Source organism: Fundulus heteroclitus, chromosome 18 (assembly GCF_011125445.2).
Source record: "Fundulus heteroclitus isolate FHET01 chromosome 18, MU-UCD_Fhet_4.1, whole genome shotgun sequence".
NCBI lineage: Eukaryota > Metazoa > Chordata > Actinopteri > Cyprinodontiformes > Fundulidae > Fundulus > Fundulus heteroclitus.
In genome coordinates, this window is record NC_046378.1 from 38,331,027 (window position 1) to 38,351,261 (window position 20,235).

General features: G+C 38.9%; 2 protein-coding genes across 2 annotated transcripts; both read right to left on the minus strand.

Annotated features, from left to right (window-relative positions):
- Positions 1 to 1,282: 1,282 nt before the first annotated feature.
- On the minus strand, positions 1,283 to 9,483 carry LOC105933070. Its single transcript, XM_012872442.3, has 3 exons — positions 9,411 to 9,483; positions 7,797 to 8,274; positions 1,283 to 2,300 (listed from the first exon to the last, which is right to left on the minus strand). The coding sequence occupies exons 1-3, from the start codon at positions 9,463 to 9,465 to the stop codon at positions 1,967 to 1,969; spliced, it is 867 nt and encodes a 288-aa protein (XP_012727896.2). The 5' UTR covers positions 9,466 to 9,483; the 3' UTR covers positions 1,283 to 1,966.
- A 3,489-nt stretch (positions 9,484 to 12,972) lies between these two features.
- Positions 12,973 to 19,617, minus strand: kctd14 (potassium channel tetramerization domain containing 14). Its single transcript, XM_012872465.3, has 4 exons — positions 19,475 to 19,617; positions 15,508 to 15,732; positions 15,287 to 15,421; positions 12,973 to 14,522 (listed from the first exon to the last, which is right to left on the minus strand). Exons 1-4 carry the CDS (start codon positions 19,526 to 19,528, stop codon positions 14,211 to 14,213), a joined length of 726 nt encoding a protein of 241 aa, XP_012727919.2. The 5' UTR covers positions 19,529 to 19,617; the 3' UTR covers positions 12,973 to 14,210.
- Positions 19,618 to 20,235: the final 618 nt, after the last annotated feature.

Here is a 20,235-nt window from a genome sequence, read left to right on the forward strand (position 1 = left end):
ATATATATATATATATATATATATATATATATATATATATATATATATATATATATATATATATATATTGAACACACACACACACACACACACACACACACACACACATATATATATATATATATATATATATATATATATATATATATATATATATATATATATATATATATATATATATGTGTGTGTGTGTGTGTTCAATTTATACCTAACGATTTGCAAATGTTTTTTTTTTATTTTTTATTACTGTTTACAGCAAAAATATCCAAACCCTGTTTATCAAGTTGTCTTAAGACAATTAATATCATTGCTTCTTCGGTTTAAAATCCCGTAATTTCAAATTATTTCTTTACAAATTCCCACCAAATCAACTAATATTATCAAACTAACTGAATCAAACAAAAACATTACATACTAGTCACTATTTAAAATCTTTAATGAACTATTGATAATCTAAAATCTTCCAATAATTCCAAAAAGTTCTTGCATTTGTTCTTACAAGTGATGGACTGAGCAAGCTGGAAGCAAAAACAATGTGTTTAATTTTGCAATAAAAACTAAATTTAAGCAACAATTTGTCTCTTTAGTAGTGTATTTAATTGTTGATTTACATAGCCGGGCATTAGTACTTTCATAATTTCTGAAGCTCACTTAGATCAGAGGAAAAGCATTTATAAAGGGTAATTTTCAAGTTTTGACTCAGATTCCTAATTTGTACCTTCCTTTCTAACTGTAGCACTGAGTGTATGTTTACAGTTTTAAGGTAAACTTCCACCTCAGTTTTCTTCCAGGATGAATCCCTCTCTAGCTCCATCCATCCGGTCCCTGCTGAAGAAAAGCCCACCACAGCAGAATGTTGCCACCACCATGTTTTATTGTTTGGGATGAAGTTTTCAGGGTGATGTCCTGAATCAGGGTTCTGCCACAAATAACAGACAAAAAATCTATAATTTTGGTCTCAAATGATCAGACTTTTACCACCTTTTCTACCACATATTTACTGTGTACCCTCTTCATGATGCTGTTTGTTCACTGATGTTCTCTAATAAACCTGTGAGGCCTTCACAGAACAGCTGAAGTTACACTGAGACTAAATTATCCACAGTGGGATTCAATTTAATGATAAAGTAAATTTGCTTTGCTGGATTTTATTTTAAATGGTATCAGAGTAAGGGGATCTGAATATAAATGCACAGCACACGTTTTATGATTTTTATTTTTTAAATTTATGTGTTGTTTTCTTTACACTTGACAATCATTATTTACATTGTGTTGTTCTATCAGATTAAATAAGAAATACATAAAATGTTATGTTTGTAACATGACAAAACGCAGGGGAGATGTAGAGTAGGACAACCTCTGCAAGGCAATGCAGCCCTTTTGTTGATCGTAATAAACACTGAAAAATAATTTCAACGTAGTAGACAAAAAAATTAAACATTAATGGTGAAACACCAAATTAGGCACGGCAATTTCTTTCCACAAAAATACATCAAAATAACCATTCTCAGTAAACTTTTATAAAATTCTAACTGTTCCAAAGAAGAAATGATGGTTGCTGAAAGTTTCAGATGAGAAATAAAGACGAGATGATGCCACATGTCATGCAGATGACAAAATCTTTTTTTTTTCAATAAATTAAACCTGCATGGAGAAAAGAAAGTAAGAAATCTCTGCATCTTTTATGTAAGGCAAACTTTTTAATAATCAAACATTTTGCTTTGCGCCAATTTAAATAATCTAACTGAAGCACAGTTTATGGGAAACAGCTGTCATTGGACAATTAGCCTTTTTCCTCATTTTAGGCGGCCTTTCATGCATCCCTGCTGTGTTTTACAGCTAATTTGCTGCAAAGGCTTCAGTGAACATCTGAAGTTGTTTAAAGTTTGAGACGCACTGAAACTAAAGAACCGCGTTCTGAGAGTCCTAAGAATGTGGTGCTTATAAACGAGTCAGTTGGGAGAAATCAGTAAATGTCCCGCAGCTCGATGACACCTGCTGACGTCTTCGCTCTCTTCTGGTCTGATTTCCATGTGAAGAATCCTACGACGCACACCATGAGCGGCAGAAGCACGCACAGAACGATCCGGCTGATGGGCAGTTCTGCAGGACAGTCCTCTGTGACCGAGGGCTGTACAGTCTGGTCTGTTTGGAACAAAAAGGAGGATTTGAAGTCCAGAAATGTCGCCTTTTTGTCCTCCATGGTGTCCACCTGACACCTCCACTTCCTGTTGTTGTCCTCCATTCGCAGCTTTGTGACCAGAGTGATGTTGCAGCGAGTGTTTTCAGTCAGGTTGTACCTGCAGAGAGAGCGGTGCAGAGAAAATGTGATTATAGTTTTTTTTTTTTTTTTTTTTACATTCTGTATGATAAGGTTCTCACGGGCGGCTCTGGACACTGTCTCTCTCCCCCGTTCAGGACTAACAAGTTTCAGCGTTACATTAACGCACAGTTTACTGAGTGTATATAGCTTCTGTATATATATCCTTTTTACTTTTTTATTTTACTGTATTCTTATTTTTTGTCTGCACCATCAACACCAAGTCAAATTCCTTGTAAGTGCAAACCTACTTGGCAATTAAACTTGATTCTGAGCAGAAGCTCACATCGTATCATCCAACATTCAATCAATCAATCAATCAATCAATCAATCAATCAATCAAATTTTATTTGTCAATTACAATTTGCATTGCAATCGAATGCTGTATTTGCTTTAGGTGACCTCACATAACGAGCCGCTACAGAGACAGCATATCACAAACATTTGTATATAGCTATACATACTGTTCCATTTATTATTACTTCTTTTATTTTCTACAGTTTTTATATTTATACTTAATCAACCAAACTATATATATATATATATATATATATATATATTTATTTATTTATTTATTTATTTTTTTATTTTTTTTTTTGGGGGGGGGGGCTTTTTCGCAGCTCTAGTGGCTCGCCTTTTATGAAAGTAGGCTGACAGGAAGGGGGTGGAAGAGAGGGAGAGACATGCAGCAAAGGACCGCGGGTCGGATTCAAACCCGGGTTGACCTCGTCGAGGACTAAGGCCTCTGTATATGGGTCGCGCTACCCGCTGCACGCCCATCAACCAAACTATATTTGTCTGTACGCACAATCTGTGCTGGTAAAGTTGATTCTGATTAGTTGGGATTTGTGTATCAGAACACAATACAGATAGTTTGGTTCTTATCAAATGGAAAAATCAATTGCAAAACCCACAGCACACTGATTTCAGAGTTGATACCAAAATGAAAAGACTGTGGGGTGCGATGGTGACGTAGATAGAGCGCAGCGGCCCATGTACGGAGACCTCAATCCTCGAGCCGTCCTGGCCCGGGGAATTTCCCCCCTGTCTCAACCCATTTCCTGTCACCCTACTGTCAAATGAAGCCCAGTAGTGCCACAAAACGTCTGTGTGGCACGGGTCATCAACGCATTGGTGAGCAACAGGTAGCCTTAAAAGGACCACAGGTGGCACCATGAGCCTGTTTAAAAAATAGCACAACTCACCAGTGAGCTCAATTCAATTTTATTTATATAGCACCAATTCATGAAACATGTCATCTCAAGGCTCTTTCCAAAGTCAGACTCCATCAGATCCTCCAGGTTGGTGAGAAAGTTTCCTCTCTAAGGAAACCCAGCAGGTTGCATCAAGTCTCTCCAAGCAGCATTCACTCCTCCTGAAAGAGCGTAGAGCCACAGTGGACAGTCGTCTGCATTGTTGATGGCTTTGCAGCAATCCCTCATACTGAGCATGCATGAAGCGACAGTGGAGAGGAAAACTCCCCTTTAACAGGGAGGAGAACCTCCAGCAGAACCAGAACCAGGCTCAGTGTGAACGCTCATCTGCCTCCACCCACTGGGGCTTAGAGAAGACAGAGCAGAGACACAGAAAGCTCAGAAGCTCACATTGACCCAGGAGTACTTTCTATGTTAGAGAAGACAGAGCAGAGACACAGAAAGCTCAGAAGCTCACATTGACCCAGGAGTACTTTCTATGTTAGATGGTAATAGTGGATGATCTGCCTCCCCTGATGATGTCACAGCTAACAGAACGCCAGACCAGGTGTACCTTCTATGAAGAGAGAAATGACAGAGAACAAATAGTTAAAAGTTGTAATAATAACAAACAATGCAGATTGGAGAGCAGTAGGAGAACTCAGCAGAGTGAGAGAAATAGACCCTGATGTCCTCCAGCAGCCTAAGCCTATAGCAGCATAACTATAGAGGTAGCTCAGGGTAACATGAGCCACTCTGACTATAAACTTTGTCAGAAAGGAAAGTTTTAACATTAGTCTTAAAAATAGATAGGGTGTCTGCCTCACGGACCAAAACTGGGAGTTGGTTCCACAGGAGAGGAGCCTGATAGCTAAAGGATCTGCCTCCCATTCTACTTTTAGAGACTCTAGGAACCACCAGCAGACCTGCAGTCTGAGAGCGAAGTGCTCTGTTAGGAACATACGGGGTAATCAGAGCTCTGATATATGATGGAGCTGCATATAAAATTCTACTTTAGTTCATTTATATTCTTTTTTAATCACACTTGCATTTATATAGGTTTAAAAAGACAATATTGGGGGGAAAAAGCATCAAACATATGTTTATTTTACATAGAATGAAGGTGAGCTCTTATAGTTCAAAGGTCAGTAGTGCTCAGTTTCAAAACGGTTTTTGGCCCCTGCAGCACCGAATGACCAAGTACACCTTCACTGCTTCATAAGGATATAAGAAGGAAGGTTCTAGCCGGGTTTTGCATAACTAAGCACTTAACTATTCTTCACCTTCACACTCCTTGTCTTCAAAAGTAGGAGGTTTTGCAGTTTGCTGCTCTGGGGGATACAGGTGTGTTAACTCATTAACAAGTAGGTAAAACATCCGCAGTGAAGAAAAGCAACTGCTCCAAACTGTCAATCTGGGAAGAGTTATAAGACCATTTACAAAAACATTTTTAACAGTCCATCATTCTACTGTGAGGTACAATATTCCAGGATATACACCCAGACTCTAAAGGCAGGGGTAGTACATAGATCCACACACTCATTAAACTCCCTTATAAAACCTTGAAAGAAAAAAACAATAACTTGTCGTAACTTAACATTAACTTAAAATATAGCTAAACTACCCATCCATTACTCAGCACAAGTGACAAATATTTACTAAAGATTTTTTTGATTGCAAGCAAGAAGGCAATCACCAAATGCTGGCCCCATTTACCCCCCCCCCCCCCCCCCCCCCCCCAGAAACAAACAGGACAAACAACCACGCGCACGCACGCCTAAATCCACTTTAGAGCTAACAAACAGTTGTGTGTTTTAGAGTCCAGGGAAGGACGGAGTACCCAGGGAGAAACCACACATGTACAGGGAGAACATGCAAACAACATGCAAAAGGAACCCGGGCCGGGTTAAGAAACCAGGAACTTCTCTCTGCAAGACACCGCTGCAGACAGCTGTGCCACAAACTAAATGTATTCATTTAATTATCACACTAAAATGATTACCCTATCAAATCAGAGAACAAAATGCACAATAGACTGCATATTAAGTTGTTTCATGTACAATAATCCTACTGGATTTTGACAAGTCTAATCATGTTAAACTTACTAACTTAAAGAGGACCTATTATGCTTCCTTCTAAACAAGTTAGCAAAGTTCTATGGGCTGTACACAACATGTTCATTACATCTTCTGCACAAAATAATTCTCAGAATATGAGATTTCACTTTCTCAGATCCGCACATTTTGAGCTCAGTTAAGAATGCACTTTTTTTTAGGACTTTACACCTCCAACTCAATGTTTACACTCGCACTTTTTACACGTGAGAATGGCTGCAAACAGATGTACAACGGTACAACCGTGCATCTTTGACCCTTAGTCACACCCAGAAGCTGAATACATGGAGCCTCCTGCACAGCCAGCAAAGATGCAGCAAGCTGTTGCTGAATGGTAGTTTTTTTTAAATCACATTTAAACACATTTAAATCAGTTACCCGTTGTTAGGGATTAGCTTGCGCCTAATCATGCTCTCGCCGAACAGCCATCGTACAGCGCGTACAGCAGCAAAACCAGCTGTAGTGATCGGAGCTCCGCTTGGGTTGCCAGACACCAACAAAAACCTCACTTACTGGCAAAAAAAGCTGGATGTTTATTTTTAGTGCTTGGACTGTTTCTAGAAGCAGTAGAAACCAAATGGAAGTACTGAAACGTGCAAAAAGTTAATTAAGCATACATAGTAGGGCGAGGCCCCTTTAAGAAGCATAGAAAGATCCCTTTAGCATCAAATCTGAAGCTGTGAACCAGAGACCACTCTCAGTTTCATTTGGAGACGAGATGAACCGCTGTGTACAGTGTGTGAAAAAAAAGCAACAAGAGTCACGGGCACCACGGGAAATGAAACTCAATGCCAATATCAGAAGCCACCACTGTCAACGCCTAAGTCAGCGTGGTAAAATAGAACAGAACATGTTCATGTTTGGCTTGTTTAAAAGGGCCCTAAAGAGATTACATAAGAAGAAGACATGGTTTGCAAAACTGAACCTGAAGGATTTTGCAACAATGGCTTTTGAGGAGGTGACAAAGAGCAAAGACGTTTGGCATTAAAGTGGTTAGAGAAAGCCAGAACACAACCACAAGCACCTTTATAACATGTCAAGCACTGCGGTGGTGGAGTGGTCAGCTGGGACATCAAACCTTAATGAAGTGATTCGACGATTTGTCGGTTTTCACGGCAGGTTACGGCAGGTTACGGCAGGCGGAGGAGGCGTTTAAAAGGACTGATGGCTGTGGGCCCAGAGGACCGAGGCTCAGAAACACTGTGAATTATGAGGCCGTCTGTCTGGCAGCGCAAGATCTACCTAAACTAGATCGTCAACAGGAAATTTACGGTTTCACACAAACAGAGCAAAAATATAGACTGAATCTGCTGACACAGAGGTAGCTGCAGTGAAGCTGGTCAGTGAAATAGATGCTTTTTTTAACGTTCGTCTAAGCCTTTCTGATGAGTTCATTCTCTGTTACTTTAGAACTAACTTTAGTTTAGATTAGCTCTTTTTTCATTACTAATTTAATGTGTAACGCTGTTTTTGTTACTGTTCCCCATCGTTGGACGCTAAAGGACTTTATCTCATCTTATCTTTTAATGAGCAGTACCTGGCAGCTCCTTTCCCTCTTAATTCCCAAGGAAGCATCAAGGAAGTTAAAAGCTCTTCTCTCCAATACAAACATAAAACGAAGCTTTTATCCATTCAGGTCCATTCCACTAGCACTGACTTTTCTACAACACTTGTTTTCTATTAGGCCCACATACCTGTAGCTGCATTAAAATGTTTTTTTTTTATTATTGATCTGATCTAATATCCAAATGCCTTAAGAAATTATATGTTTTCCATATCTGGGAGTAAAAAAATCGTCTCGTGACCGGGGAATTATTTTCATCCGCAGGTCCTATAGGCTCTGGAACCGTATGCCGTCTGCTGGATCTTTAAATGATTTTAAGTCTCTTTTTAAACACGGTTTTAACACCAGAGAGCGTGACCATTAGATCGGACCTTTGTTCCTTCTTCGCTTTTTACAGCAGATTTTATTACCTATACTGTCAACCTTGTATTTTGCTCATTGCTTTTGTATTTAATTGTTTTTATTCCCGTTGTAGGCCTACCTGTGCAGCACTTTGGGTTTTTTAAGCGCTTCACAAATAAACGATGATGATGAAAAGAAATAAAGACTGTAAAACATCGTTTTGTGTGTAATTTATCTACATAACGTGTTTCAGTTCTGCGAACCTTTGGTGGTCTTTGGGCAGCTGCTTTCCGTCCTCGTCCAGCCAGTGGATCCTGAAGGTGGTGGAGTACGGCTTGCAGCTCCCTGCATCATAGTAGGTGAAGAGGATGCAGGTCATTGTGAGGATCCCTCCAGGCTGCAGCTCGGTGATCGGCGAGGCCGAGCGGATGCTCAGGAGGGACAGGTAGACGTCACTAACTGCGATCTGGTTCTCCAGGCACACGTATGAACCGGCGTCTTCCACGATGAGGTCACGGAGGACGAGGGAGCAGTTGGACGTGATGGTTGTTCTGCTGGATTTGTCTGAGTTTGAATTCACCCGCCCGCCGATAATTTCCTCGGTGTAACGCACTTGGCCACCTTTGAAGAAGGTCCAGGTGATGCCGGAGCAGTCGGGCGTGGTCAGTTTGGTGCAGGGCAGCAGGGCCTCGCCTCTGAGTCTGCTGTAAACGAACACGGTATCCTTCAGACTCCTCACACCTGCACACAAGACGGCAGGAGTTTTACTCCAACCAAAGTGACTCCAGGAGTTCTTTATTCTTAATTAAACGTGTCTTAAAATAAGCTGCCATGTGCATTAGAAACCCTCGAGGCTCAAGCATAAAACAAACAGGAATATGCAGGAACACCAATGTCGCTATCCACAGCAAAGCAATTTTAACATTAATGTAAACTAACAACAAATTTTTCAGTTTCAACTCAACCAACTAAAAGGTTAAAACTTAATCCAACATCAAACATTGCTTTTGGGCAGAAAAAAGCTGACCAGCTATGGGCTTCTGGAGCGGCTTCCACAACAATCCTGTTACAAACGTATCGATTGACCTAAAAAAGTCCAAATTGCTGCAGAAAACAATTTAATTTAAATAAATGCCAAATGAACTCTGCCTTTGTCTGATAGAACAGTGGTCACCCATCCAGTCACAGCTATACAAGAAGCTTGCTGATAGCTACACAGAAAATGTGGTTTTCTGCAACCGGTGATCCAGATATTAGAGGGATTGTATGTATAAACTTATATTTGAGCCTGCAAAATTCACAAACACTCAAACCCTACTTTTAATATTTATTAAATTTGTTTTACGGTCCCTTCATCTGATGCATCCTTAAAAGCACCGTCTTAATTTGACATTTGTGCCAACAATGAGCTGATGTGAATTGCATATAGGCACTAAAGGAGCACCTTCCAAGGCAGTGGAAGGTTTATAAAAATATGAGCAAAGAAGGGACCACATCTTGTGAATCCTGCAGATTTTTCTAAACGAATAACAGATGTTATAATTGATACTTGCACCTCTCTAAAAGGAATACTGAATGCTGTCCCCTTTTGCTGTGCCTCGGTTTATTTTGCTTATAATTGGCAAGCACCAGTTTATCAGATGCATAAATTAGCAGCAGCATCTGGCTTTGAAATCCCGTGGAACCAGCGTGGGCTAAGTTGAATCAGTAGCATTGTGATTAAATGTCAATATGTGGGCAAAATCAAAGTCTTAGTGCCACTATGTATTTGATTTATGTGGAAAATACTATATCCTCAGCTTTTACTATGATAAAGAAGTGAAGAAACCTCCTAAAACAACAACCCAGACCAGACCAAATGAGACGATGAATCCTACCTGTTTGGAGCAGAGTGGAGAGCAGCAGGACCCGGGTTAAGATTTGTAAAACCATCGTGCTTGTGATGCCAGATTTGCAACGTCTCTCTGGTTACCTTTCAGCTACTCTGCAACAAACACTCGAGAGAAAGCTCTCAATTTCCTGTGTTAACCTGAAGCATCATCAGGAGGGAGGCAGCATCTTCTGTGAAACGTTCAGACGCCCTTAGTGTTTTCTTTACATCAGCACTAAAGAAACGGATCACCTTATCAAAGTCTAGAGACTCACTTAGTGTCATTAAGCTATATAAAAAAAAGAAATCTCAACTCAGACCCCTTTTATTTTTCATGCCTTTGCATTTACTGGAAACAAAAGTCTTAATTTTCTCAAAGTTGAAGCCCTTCACTGGATTGGAGAAAGAGGTTTCCACCTTTATTTTGTTTTGATCGTCTTTATTTGAGTATCAGCACTTTGATTCTTAATGGTTGCATGAAAGCGAGATGACATTTTGCAGCCTTTGGCTTCTGTATATTGGCTCAGGTCTATTTTCTGTTGTATTTAGATCATTTTAGATCTAATCATCTCTCTTTAGAATCATTTAGGTCATACTTCAAAGTCAGAGGCCCCTGCTGCTACTCTGCCCGGAATCAGCATTGCACATTTGCACACAAAAACAGAAAAAAAAATTTAAACTGTACCTTTTACTTTTATATTGTATGCATACAAATCTTCTTATAAAAAAGTCATTTTTTTTTCAATACAAATTATAAATCTACATGTATATTTGAATTGTCTGTACATTGAAAACAAAGTCAGATTCCTTGTTTGTGTGCACAAACGTGGCTGATTGAGCTTCTACATAAAGGATCACCCTTTTAATCATTGTTAATATTGGTGTGTAAAACTCAGAGTAATTATATCTGATGTTTTCTGTCCCACCTGCATATTTTCATGTATGTAATATTAATTGCCTTCATCCCTCTCTTTCCCGTCCCTGTGCGTCGGTTCTTATCTACAGCCTTGTTATTATCCCGCATCGACTACTAACTCTCTTCTCTCTGGCCTCCCTCAAAAAATATTATCATTATTAGGATTTATTGCTGATATATTGTTGGATTTATACAGTGTCCTACGGTGCTCTAAAATGTGCTTTTAATTAGAATGTAAAATAATTTTTTAATAATAATATTTTTTTGTACTTTTCAGTCATGCACATTTTTGTGATTCTCTATCACCTGAAATCCCACGACAATACTTCGGTCAATGGGTGTCGCTTTTTTTTTTTTTGCATCATGCGATACCATTAGGTTGACTGCATCATCTGAGGTTTTACAGACTTATCTTAAATGGCTTTATGATGAGTAAATATAATCCTGCAACATTGATTTTTCTACACTGTGCAGTTCAGAGAAGAGAATCTGGTTTTTATATGTTACATATTTCACATTTTTCCCACAAAAGACCACGTTGCTATGTTGATCACGACATCTGTCTTCATTATTTTATGTTAGATTATCTGCTTTCTTAGGAGAAACAGACAAATATGTCGGTAAAAGAGACAAATAAAAACTGTGTTTGTTGTTGTCCCTTGATTTCCTATGGAGAGTTACTCGATGTCTTTAAAGGACACTAATAGAACTGGCCACTCTTGTACAGTGTTTTTTACTCTTTTTGTTATTGTTACAGAAGTGTCACTTCTGGTCTGAGGTGTGAAATGCAGTCCTTTGCATCTTTTTCTAACCCTGGCCTTTTTATTCTTCCTTTTTTCGAGGAAGTGTAATTGTGACACATTGTGGTGAAAACACTGTGTGTTGCAGGTACCACGCCTGCAAAGTGGAAACTTTATTTGACCCATTATTTTGAGGGAGGAACAAAAAATTGACCTCCATTCTGCTCTATGTGGACATTGTGCCGATATTCAGAAGATCCAGTGAGGATGAATAAAAATGGACAAATACAAGAAATAAAAAGAATATTTGGTTTGCAATGTTCTCCCTCGTATTTCAGCATGTTGTCATGTTTTCCATGTGTGTTACGAGGCTCTACTGTTAGTTCTGCAGGATTGTTACAGTCTGTTGTATTGGAAAGTTTGCATTATGTGCTTAATGCATGCAGTTAAAGTTTGGTATGTTTTACAACTAAACTTGATGATTAGGATCAGGATTCTTTTTTCTTCTGAGTCTATCTGATGCGTTAGTTGATGTTATTATTTTATGGCACTTCGCACCATTGAAATGCATGTTACTTGGTAATAATTAAATAACATTTGTTCAAGTTTTTTAACAGACCTCTGAGGCAGTTGCATAACAGTTGGTTTTATGTTGCCGCCCTCAACTCCAATTCAATCATCAAACAAATTTGGGGCAGGTGATTGATAGATAGGCTTTTTAAAAAAAATTAAATAAAATAGGGCTTTATTATTAACAACCACTTAAAATGTCTTAATAAACCCACTATTTGTGCTATTATTTTAATATAAACAGGACCACGTCTGTCCAGTGACTTTTACTTAAAAGCAGAGTTTGGTTCAGCCAAATCGGCTTTTAATTATTATTTTTTAACTTGGCCAAAAACAACAAACGTGACTCAAAAGATTAACTTAAATCCTGTTCTTATTGCTGAGAATTGATGAAATGTATTTTTTTCAATGTAGCCCAAATTTATAAACTGGATATCATTCTTTTATTAAGAAAAATGTGCAAAAGCCTTTTGTTTTAGATCTACAATGATTTACACATTACTTTACTACAAAAAAATACAGTGCGTTATTTTTTGGGGTAAAATACTGCATTAAAAAAAACCCCGAAATTACCAATTTGCCCACTTGTCAAACATTTTTGGACATCCCAAGTTTATGCTGAATAAAATCACACACAGGTGGTCTGTATTTACCAATTAGACAACTTCTGGGTAAAATTGGTTGTGCTGGGTTTTATTTAATAGGTACAGATTGAATGGGGCTGATTTTAAAATAAATATTTTGTGCCTTGCATAAGTTTTTCTTCTAATTCACGCCTATGCACTATGGTTGGACGATGTATATAAAAAAAAAGGCATATCGATAAAATAGAAATCATATTGATTGATATCGATAATCATCAAAAAATTCAAAACATATTTTAAGTGCAGCCCTGTCCATTTTATGCTGTTGCTTAGCGACATATTTAAGATAGAGACACACACTGAATTCAAACTCAACCCTTTATTCAACCAACTTTTTACCAAAATTGCAAGTTTTTAAAATAGAAAAAAAGAACACGTGCTCTCTGAACTCTTTGAAGGGGGCGGAGCTTGATGACGGGGCGTTCCTGGATCTGCGTTGTGATTGGTTGAGAGGATTTAATAACTGTAGTAATAACCTACATGATAGGCTAGAATGCAATAGGAACTCTGGCCTATCATCCCGATTTAACTTCTTATTGACCCTTTGATTTTATATATATATATATATATATATATATATATATATATATATATATATATATATATATATATATTGTTACTGAATTATCGTTCGGCTCCACTATGCACTACTTTGAATAAGCTGTGTAAAATATTTAACACCTCGACAAGCTTGCAGAGCAACCTCGTGGACCTTTGCCGCTTCTCTTGCCCCTCTGTCAACACTATTTCCTGTCAGCCTACTTTCAAACAAAGGTCAGCAGGGCCACAAAAAGAAAAAAAGAAAAAAGAAAGATGTTTGGATTGAAAATTCACTGGTTACATAATTTAAACCCAATAAAAAGTGGGTCAGATTAGAACCAGAACAGCCAAGGTTTCACTAAAGAAAGAATCTATAGACGCTCTGAAAGTGAGGCTGTTGAGCCTCAGCAGTAAAACTCCTGCAGCGGGTCGTGTTTCACATTCAGCCTGGGATGTTCAACTCAATATCCAGTTTTATTTGGATAGTGCCAATTCCCAACATGTCATCATACAGATCGGTCAGCATATTTCATCGAGTCTGTTCCACACAATGCATTTTGACTTGAAAGTGCAACTTTCATTATGACGCTTACTCTCTTCTTTTAAGTCAAGGGGTCTGCTGTAAACTGGTCTTTTATGGTCAACGCACCAATCAGAGACATTGTTCAGCTGTTCACGGCTGTTTCTATAAAGTGAGATCAGATGTTTTCAGTCTGATGCAAAGGAGACACTGTGACGCATTTATTGCTTTGACCAAAAAGTTTGAATCAGCATCAAATTCAGATTCTGTGAATACATTTTTCTTTTCCCCCCAGATACACGACATAGATTACATAAATTTCTATTCTAGAGCAAAGCCTCCACGGCCAGGAATCTTGGTGGTTTTGTGTGACAACCAGCAGATTCTGTATGAAAAAGAAAGTCACAGGATGTGGTTTCATGGCCTTTTAAATGTTACATGGCCGACTCTTGGGCGGCTTGCTCTGCTTTTGCCAGGATGCTGGTTCATGTTTCGCCTCTTCACACATTTCGTTTCTTCTGCGCGTTGACGGTTGCCCAATGTCATGAGTTTGACGCAGTGTTGTCCGGAGACAGTGAAACCCCCTCCGAAAGCTGTGAAAATGTTCTATAAAACACGAACGCTTGCGTGACGTCAACCACGTTTTGAAGGGAATGACTGTAGGCCTGATGTTAAGACGACCAGGGACATCAAACGCTTCTGACGAACGTTGCCTACATGAAAGAAAATGCAAACCCCTGCGTATTGCATTTCATTTAAACATTCTCCTGGATGGGAACCAGAAGGTGTAGCTCATTATCTTTGGTTTAACAGAAGTGCAACCCTTTAATCGTAACCCACAGAAAGTTTTGTTTATAACACGCGAGCAGGCGTCTCATCACCACCAGGTGAAGGTGAGCTTGTAGAAGAAGTTGTAGCTCTTGGACAGGAAGCTGCGCTCGGGGACGTGGGGCTCGATGCTCACTTTGTAGCCGCGGCTCTGGATGTCCATCCTCACACAGTCCAGGAGGTCTCTGACGGACGGCGCCGCCTTCCACGGCCCGAACGTCACCACAGACTCCTTGTCCGCCTCCAGGCTGTTTATGGCGTTGTCGTAGAAGCCCAAGTCCTCCTCCGTCTGCAGGACGCAGATGAAGATGGTGGAGTGGCGCGTGGCCACGGCTTCTGCTCTGGCAATACGGATCAGAACCTGAAAGAAAGATGCAACATTTCTAGGGGCTTCTTGCTAACCTGTCACTGATTTATTTTATTATCAGTCCTTACATGCTTTTTGCCCCAGATACTGTATGGGCTTTTCGCCTCTATTCAAAAACCAAATAAATAAGTACAAATGCTCTGATACTTTTATATTAAGTAAATATCATTTAATTTAGCTAGGCTATTCTCTTTAAATATCAATTTCCCTCTCCCAGCCTCTGTATTTTTTAAATGTTTTTTGTTTTGACTTTGTTTCTGACATTGTGTTTTTTTTTATCCTTTTGTACAGTGACCTTGAGTGTCCAGAAAGGGGCCATTTAAATAAAATGTATTATTATTATTATAAATTATAAATAACAGCACATACTTTAATGCACTTTTTAAGGTTGGGGCCATCCGCTCATACTACTGCAGCTTAAAGAGCCTTTAGCCTATTTTTCTCCTTATTAAGTTATATTCCTATCAAAAATAAAGAAGTTAGAATATCGGATCAGCAGGTCTACGGAAGAGGATTAGGGCCATTAAAAAAAAAAAGTCTCAGAATTCTGAGAAAAAAATGTCAGAATTGAATAGACTTTTTTTTTTTTAATGGCCCTAATCCTCTTCCGTAGCAGCTCAGACTGTTGGGGGAGCTTGATTTATAAAAGTTCCCACTTTGATAATCATTTGCTGGAGATAAAGCTGAAACATTGTGGCCTCTAATTTGCAGCAGCAGAAACTGAACAGAGAAGCCGCTAAAATCAGGGCGCAGCTGACCTCGATGTTTTCTTTGTAGTGAGGGACTCTGCAGAGGAACTGCTGCCTCCCCACCAGCTCTCCAAACAGCTCAGGCGTCTCCTCCAGTCGTTTGATCAGCGGGGTGATGTTGTAGTGGACCGCCTCCTTATAAACCTGCACACACAAACGTGAAAAAAAAAGTGAGTTTTAAAACCTCTTGGGCAGGCCTGCCTGTCAGATGTGAGGCTGAAGGCTCGGACCTCCTGGATCTTCTCCGTGGGCAGCTTCCCCGACCTCAGGAACTCCAGAACGGCTCCAAAGTGGGAACCGTCGCGGTCGATGAAGAAGCGTCCCTGGGCGTCGGTGCAGAGTTTGGACTGGGCGGCGAACAGCTCCGCCACCTTGGAGTCTGGGTGTTTCCTGAGCGTGCTCAGTGTGGTGCTGAAGAGGTGGCCGCCGACATTCAGCTGGACCACGGGAGATTGCTGGGGAGAGGAGCATCACACAGACCAAAGAGTTTTTAACTATCAGACACAGAATAAATATCTTAAATATTCTGTTACTGCTGAAATATGTCAGTGGTCGGCTACAAAACAAACTACATAAAAAAAAAAAAGTTGATTAATGAGAATAAATTCAGTGTCTTGAAGATGGAGATCTGGATTCATGCTGATTTTAAGAAGTTTTAAGAGACGGCGTACGACTTAAATGTGCTTTTAATTACGATTGATTTTTTTTTTTTTTTTTTTTTTTTTATATAGTGAGAAGGCTTGCAGTGTAGAACATGAAACAGCACCAAAAAGTGGACAGACAATTAGTTTTCCTTGTTGGTCAACACTAACTCCTTATAAAAAGAGGAAAAATAAGAATTAAGTAAATGTACATATCAAGTTAACTGATGATTTGTTCACTGACTATGCCACTAACGTACATCTTTAGCTACATGCAGACACACAGACCTAGCTACGGTGCATGTAGCAAGCTCCGAACTAATTTAATATGATGGCGCATTTAACTGGAATTAATCATATGCAAGATCCATTTTCTATTTAAAATTAATTCAAATATAATCAATTTCTGACCCCCCATCCCCTAAAAAACAAAACAAAAAAAGAAACAAAAAAAAAAACACCACAATAGCACTCATGAAAATGATGGTGCTCTTTTTCCACAAAGAGGACTGGATGAGTATTTCTCTGTGATAATCAGTGTTAAAGCACGTTATAAGTGACATAAATAGCTTCGCTCCATATAATCCCCCAAAAAGAATTGCATACTAGAAACTGTGTGTACTTGAAGCATACCCAATGTGCACTAACATCCTCTTCCAGTGTGTAACTGCCAGATTCTTGAAAGCCACTGTGTGAGTAAACCAACCAGCGTTCCCTGTTTGCCTGCCAGTTATCAACCTGTCTCATGGTTTCTCCTGCCTGTCTTTCCCCCCATCGGATTCTCTAGCCGGATCTAACTCGATTGGATTATTCAGTCAGAGCCAGTGCAAACTCCCAGCATCTGAGAAGGTTAGTGGCTTTTAATCAGGGCTCTCACAATCACACCGAGTAGTTCTCGACCACTAACCCTGTTTTGTCGCCCACAGTGGTTCCAGAGTTTGTTCCTGTTTCAGCTGCACCAGTTAATTCGATAAACCTTTTAAACATTTATTTCTGTGTCGGCCGAATTATCGGCCTCTCTCTGCACCACAGAGGGGGGGTGTTCTTGTACGGTTAATGGCCCTAACTTATTTTATTTTGTTTATTTACAAGGCAAAGTAGCTGTAACTGAAACTTAGGAATTTGTAAAGAGAAATTATACTCAACTATGAAATCTCTCTCTTCCACACCGCCTAGTCAGCCAAACTCTGTGGCAGCTTCCTTTTTAGCTGAGATCTGCACATGGAAGTGTCGGGAAAGGAGAGTCCTTTTCTGGAGGAGCCTGTATGCTGGAGCGCAAATATACAAATATTCTCAGCCGCACATCGCTTTTCTAACACAACGAGGGACGCTCTCAGTTCTCAACGATTTATTTGTGCTACTCCTTTTTTATGCCAACAGCAGCTTTTTAATAACTTAGGAGATGCAGAAAATCTTTCAGAGGCAGCTGTATGTCAGGAATGTTACTGTTGCACTCAGTTATAGTCGAGTTTAAATATGTTTCATATCAGAGACCCACAAGATTAATAAAAATAACTACACAGAATGAAAGCAATAATTTATTCTGTATCAAATTTTGAGCCTTACAGCTCTGATTTTCCATTCAGATATATTAGTTTCCATTCATATTTTTTTCCCCACAGCCCCGTTAGGGCTACGGCACATTTCTTTATTTAAATAACATCATATTTACTTCAACTTAAAATATAAATGTAGCCTATATGATCAGTATAAAGTGGGGTTGGCACAAATTATACATCCACAAGAAAATCAGTGTTAACAAATTTTAAATGGATGGGTGAAGATAAATTCTGGCAAAAAAGATGAATGAACATATCAGTTATTTCAATTACTCCATCTCATCATTAATTGCAAATGTTGATTATTGCCAATTAATGCTTTAGTTGGTTAACGTTAAACTTAAGAATAACTGAATTTTCATACTTCATCTTGATTTGCTGCCACGTCCTTTTTATACCCGTCAGGTTACACGTAGACACTTAATCAATGCGCCCTCCTTTTTTTGGGTGTTGAATGAGCGTAATGTGAGAACACAGCTTTAATTCTCCGTCAAATAACACTCATATCACTCATGCATTGACTTTTCAGCAATTCTCTGCCACTAATTCGCTTTTTCTGCAGCAACAGTGTTGTTTCTTTTTTGTTATTTATGTTAATTCATTTTTTGGTAATTAATTATATTCTCCATATGCCCTAATTTAACTATCTCTCGCACACGCGGGAAAATGCGCACTTCCTGTTTCCTGCCGTTGCCATGGTGAATCGCGTTATCTGCGCTCCATTGATGAGGTCTGTTTTCACGCTCGGACTCACCTGCTGAGTTTAGTCACCTGATGGAAATCACCTGTTGTGAAACAGAAAACCTGAATATGACAGCGTGAGGCAGAACTACTCAGAGTAGATCTGCCATTTTTTTCTGAAACGGGGTTAAAACATGTCCGTTATTCTCCATAGAACTAAAATATAATTGCAGTTTGAGTCAGTCTTGAATGTGTACTTAATTAAACTAAAATATGGACTAGCAGTATATAACTAGTACATTGGCGGCAGGATATTGAAGAGTATACTGGTGGGACACTTAATATACTTCAATAAACTAAAATGTGAACCACAAGTATACTTTGTAAACTTCTAGTAGGACCCTATATACAGTAGATTAGCGTACTTCTTGAACACTTTAATGTATAATTTAGTAAACTTAAAATGATCTCGGAACAGCATACATTAAGTAGGGGAGACCGGGGACAGTTGCAATATCTCTATATAAAATCTCCCCTATGCTTTTCTAAACTAAAAAAAAAGAAAAAAAAGTCCCAATTTAGTTCAAAGAAGTTTTATAATAGTAATACTTCAAGTCCACTAAAAGTACATGGTTCGAAGCATACTTTCTAAACTTATACTTAATAAAATTTACTTCAGGTATACTACTTTTTGCTAAGTTAGAGTAGCCAGAAGTTTTACTCCAGAGTAACGATGTTTTTAAATGATGTTACTAAACGTAAAAATGTGTAACTAAGTAAATCCTAGTCGGATTTTAACTTTCTTCGGTTGTTTGGGTTGTTATTGCTCCTAAATGTCGCAAAGCATCCATGGAGCTGTGACCAACACGACAAGGCTTCACTTCTATGGAGATGTTTAGTTGTTTAAACGGGTTAACAGTATCAGGCTTTTGAACCAGTGCAGGCTTCAAGCTTAAGCAACCAACGTTTAACTTTTTGGTAATTTGGTTTCCCCTTATTTCTTTATTCTAGACGTGCTGGAGTTGTACTCAAGCCGAAAATAGTCGACAGACTTGTTTCTTAACTGATTTCAAACGTTCTCCGGTTAGATCTTAACTTTGAATCGGCGGCCCAGTGAATAACTTCCCAGGAAATGCTAGTTTTAGGGGTAGAAATATAAAAATAAAATTTATGCAACCTTAAGTTTTGCGCACAAATCTTTTGAGCGCCGCCTGCGCCTCAGATCTGAGCCTCCATTCTGTTTCTCTGACAGGTGAGACTTCCCGTCAGCCTCCAGCTTCACCCCAAACCAGCGCGACGGACATTTGTTTTCTTACTGATATCGCAGATGAGGCTTGTTTGCCGGTTGATTTGTAGTCCGGTAGACTCATCTTGCGTCCTGCTGAACGTCCAGGTGAGACCGAGGAGCTGAACAGGTAGATCTCAGGGGGCGTGGCTTAACCCGGATCTAACCAGAAGCGTTGACGCATGGAGAAGACGCCTCACTCTAAATCTTTTTTTTTTTTTTACTTGCGTTTATCCATTATGGCAATTATTTTAAATATTAGCTGACTTAAATATTCCTATTTATATTACATATAAAGTTACAGAGTTCTATTTTTTTAAATGGATTATTGACGAGTTTACTGTCAGACTTAATGTATGCCTAAATAATAAACAAAACGCAGTACTATATTTCACCAAAAAGATCAAGATTGGTATGTCACGTAAAATTATCTTTTCTATAAGTGTATTATCTTAATGTATATTATAGAAGTGTAACATGTAAACCTCTGATGTTTCTATACTCTTAGTAAAAGTGGATTGTTATTACCTGGCGGATACAGAAAATTTAGTGAACAAAATATGCATTATTGTTTTGATTGTATATCTTGCTTTTACCTGCAGCAACAAGGTCCTGGGTTCTTCCTGCAGCCTCTCCAGGTAAGATCAGTTAAAGATTATTGTTATCAAATATAAAAATTACATCCTGTTTTCCCAATAGTCCTCTTCTCAGCGCTTCTTCCATTTATTTATTTATTCCCACATTTCTCTTATGAAGGGGGAAATACTGCAGCTTGTATTTTACCATTAATGC

Coding starts and splice junctions, on each gene's coding strand:
- LOC105933070 (XM_012872442.3), bottom strand. CDS start 9,465: ATGGTTTTACAAATCTTAACCCGGGTCCTGCTGCTCTCCACTCTGCTC. Junction 8,275..9,410: donor CTCCACTCTGCTCCAAACAG/GTAGGATTCATC, acceptor TCTTGTGTGCAG/GTGTGAGGAGTCTGAAGGAT. Junction 2,301..7,796: donor CTGCCCAAAGACCACCAAAG/GTTCGCAGAACT, acceptor CTCTCTCTGCAG/GTACAACCTGACTGAAAACA.
- kctd14 (XM_012872465.3), bottom strand. CDS start 19,528: ATGAGTCTACCGGACTACAAATCAACCGGCAAACAAGCCTCATCTGCG. Junction 15,733..19,474: donor AAGCCTCATCTGCGATATCA/GTAAGAAAACAA, acceptor TCCTCTCCCCAG/CAATCTCCCGTGGTCCAGCT. Junction 14,523..15,286: donor ACTACAAAGAAAACATCGAG/GTCAGCTGCGCC, acceptor TCTTTCTTTCAG/GTTCTGATCCGTATTGCCAG.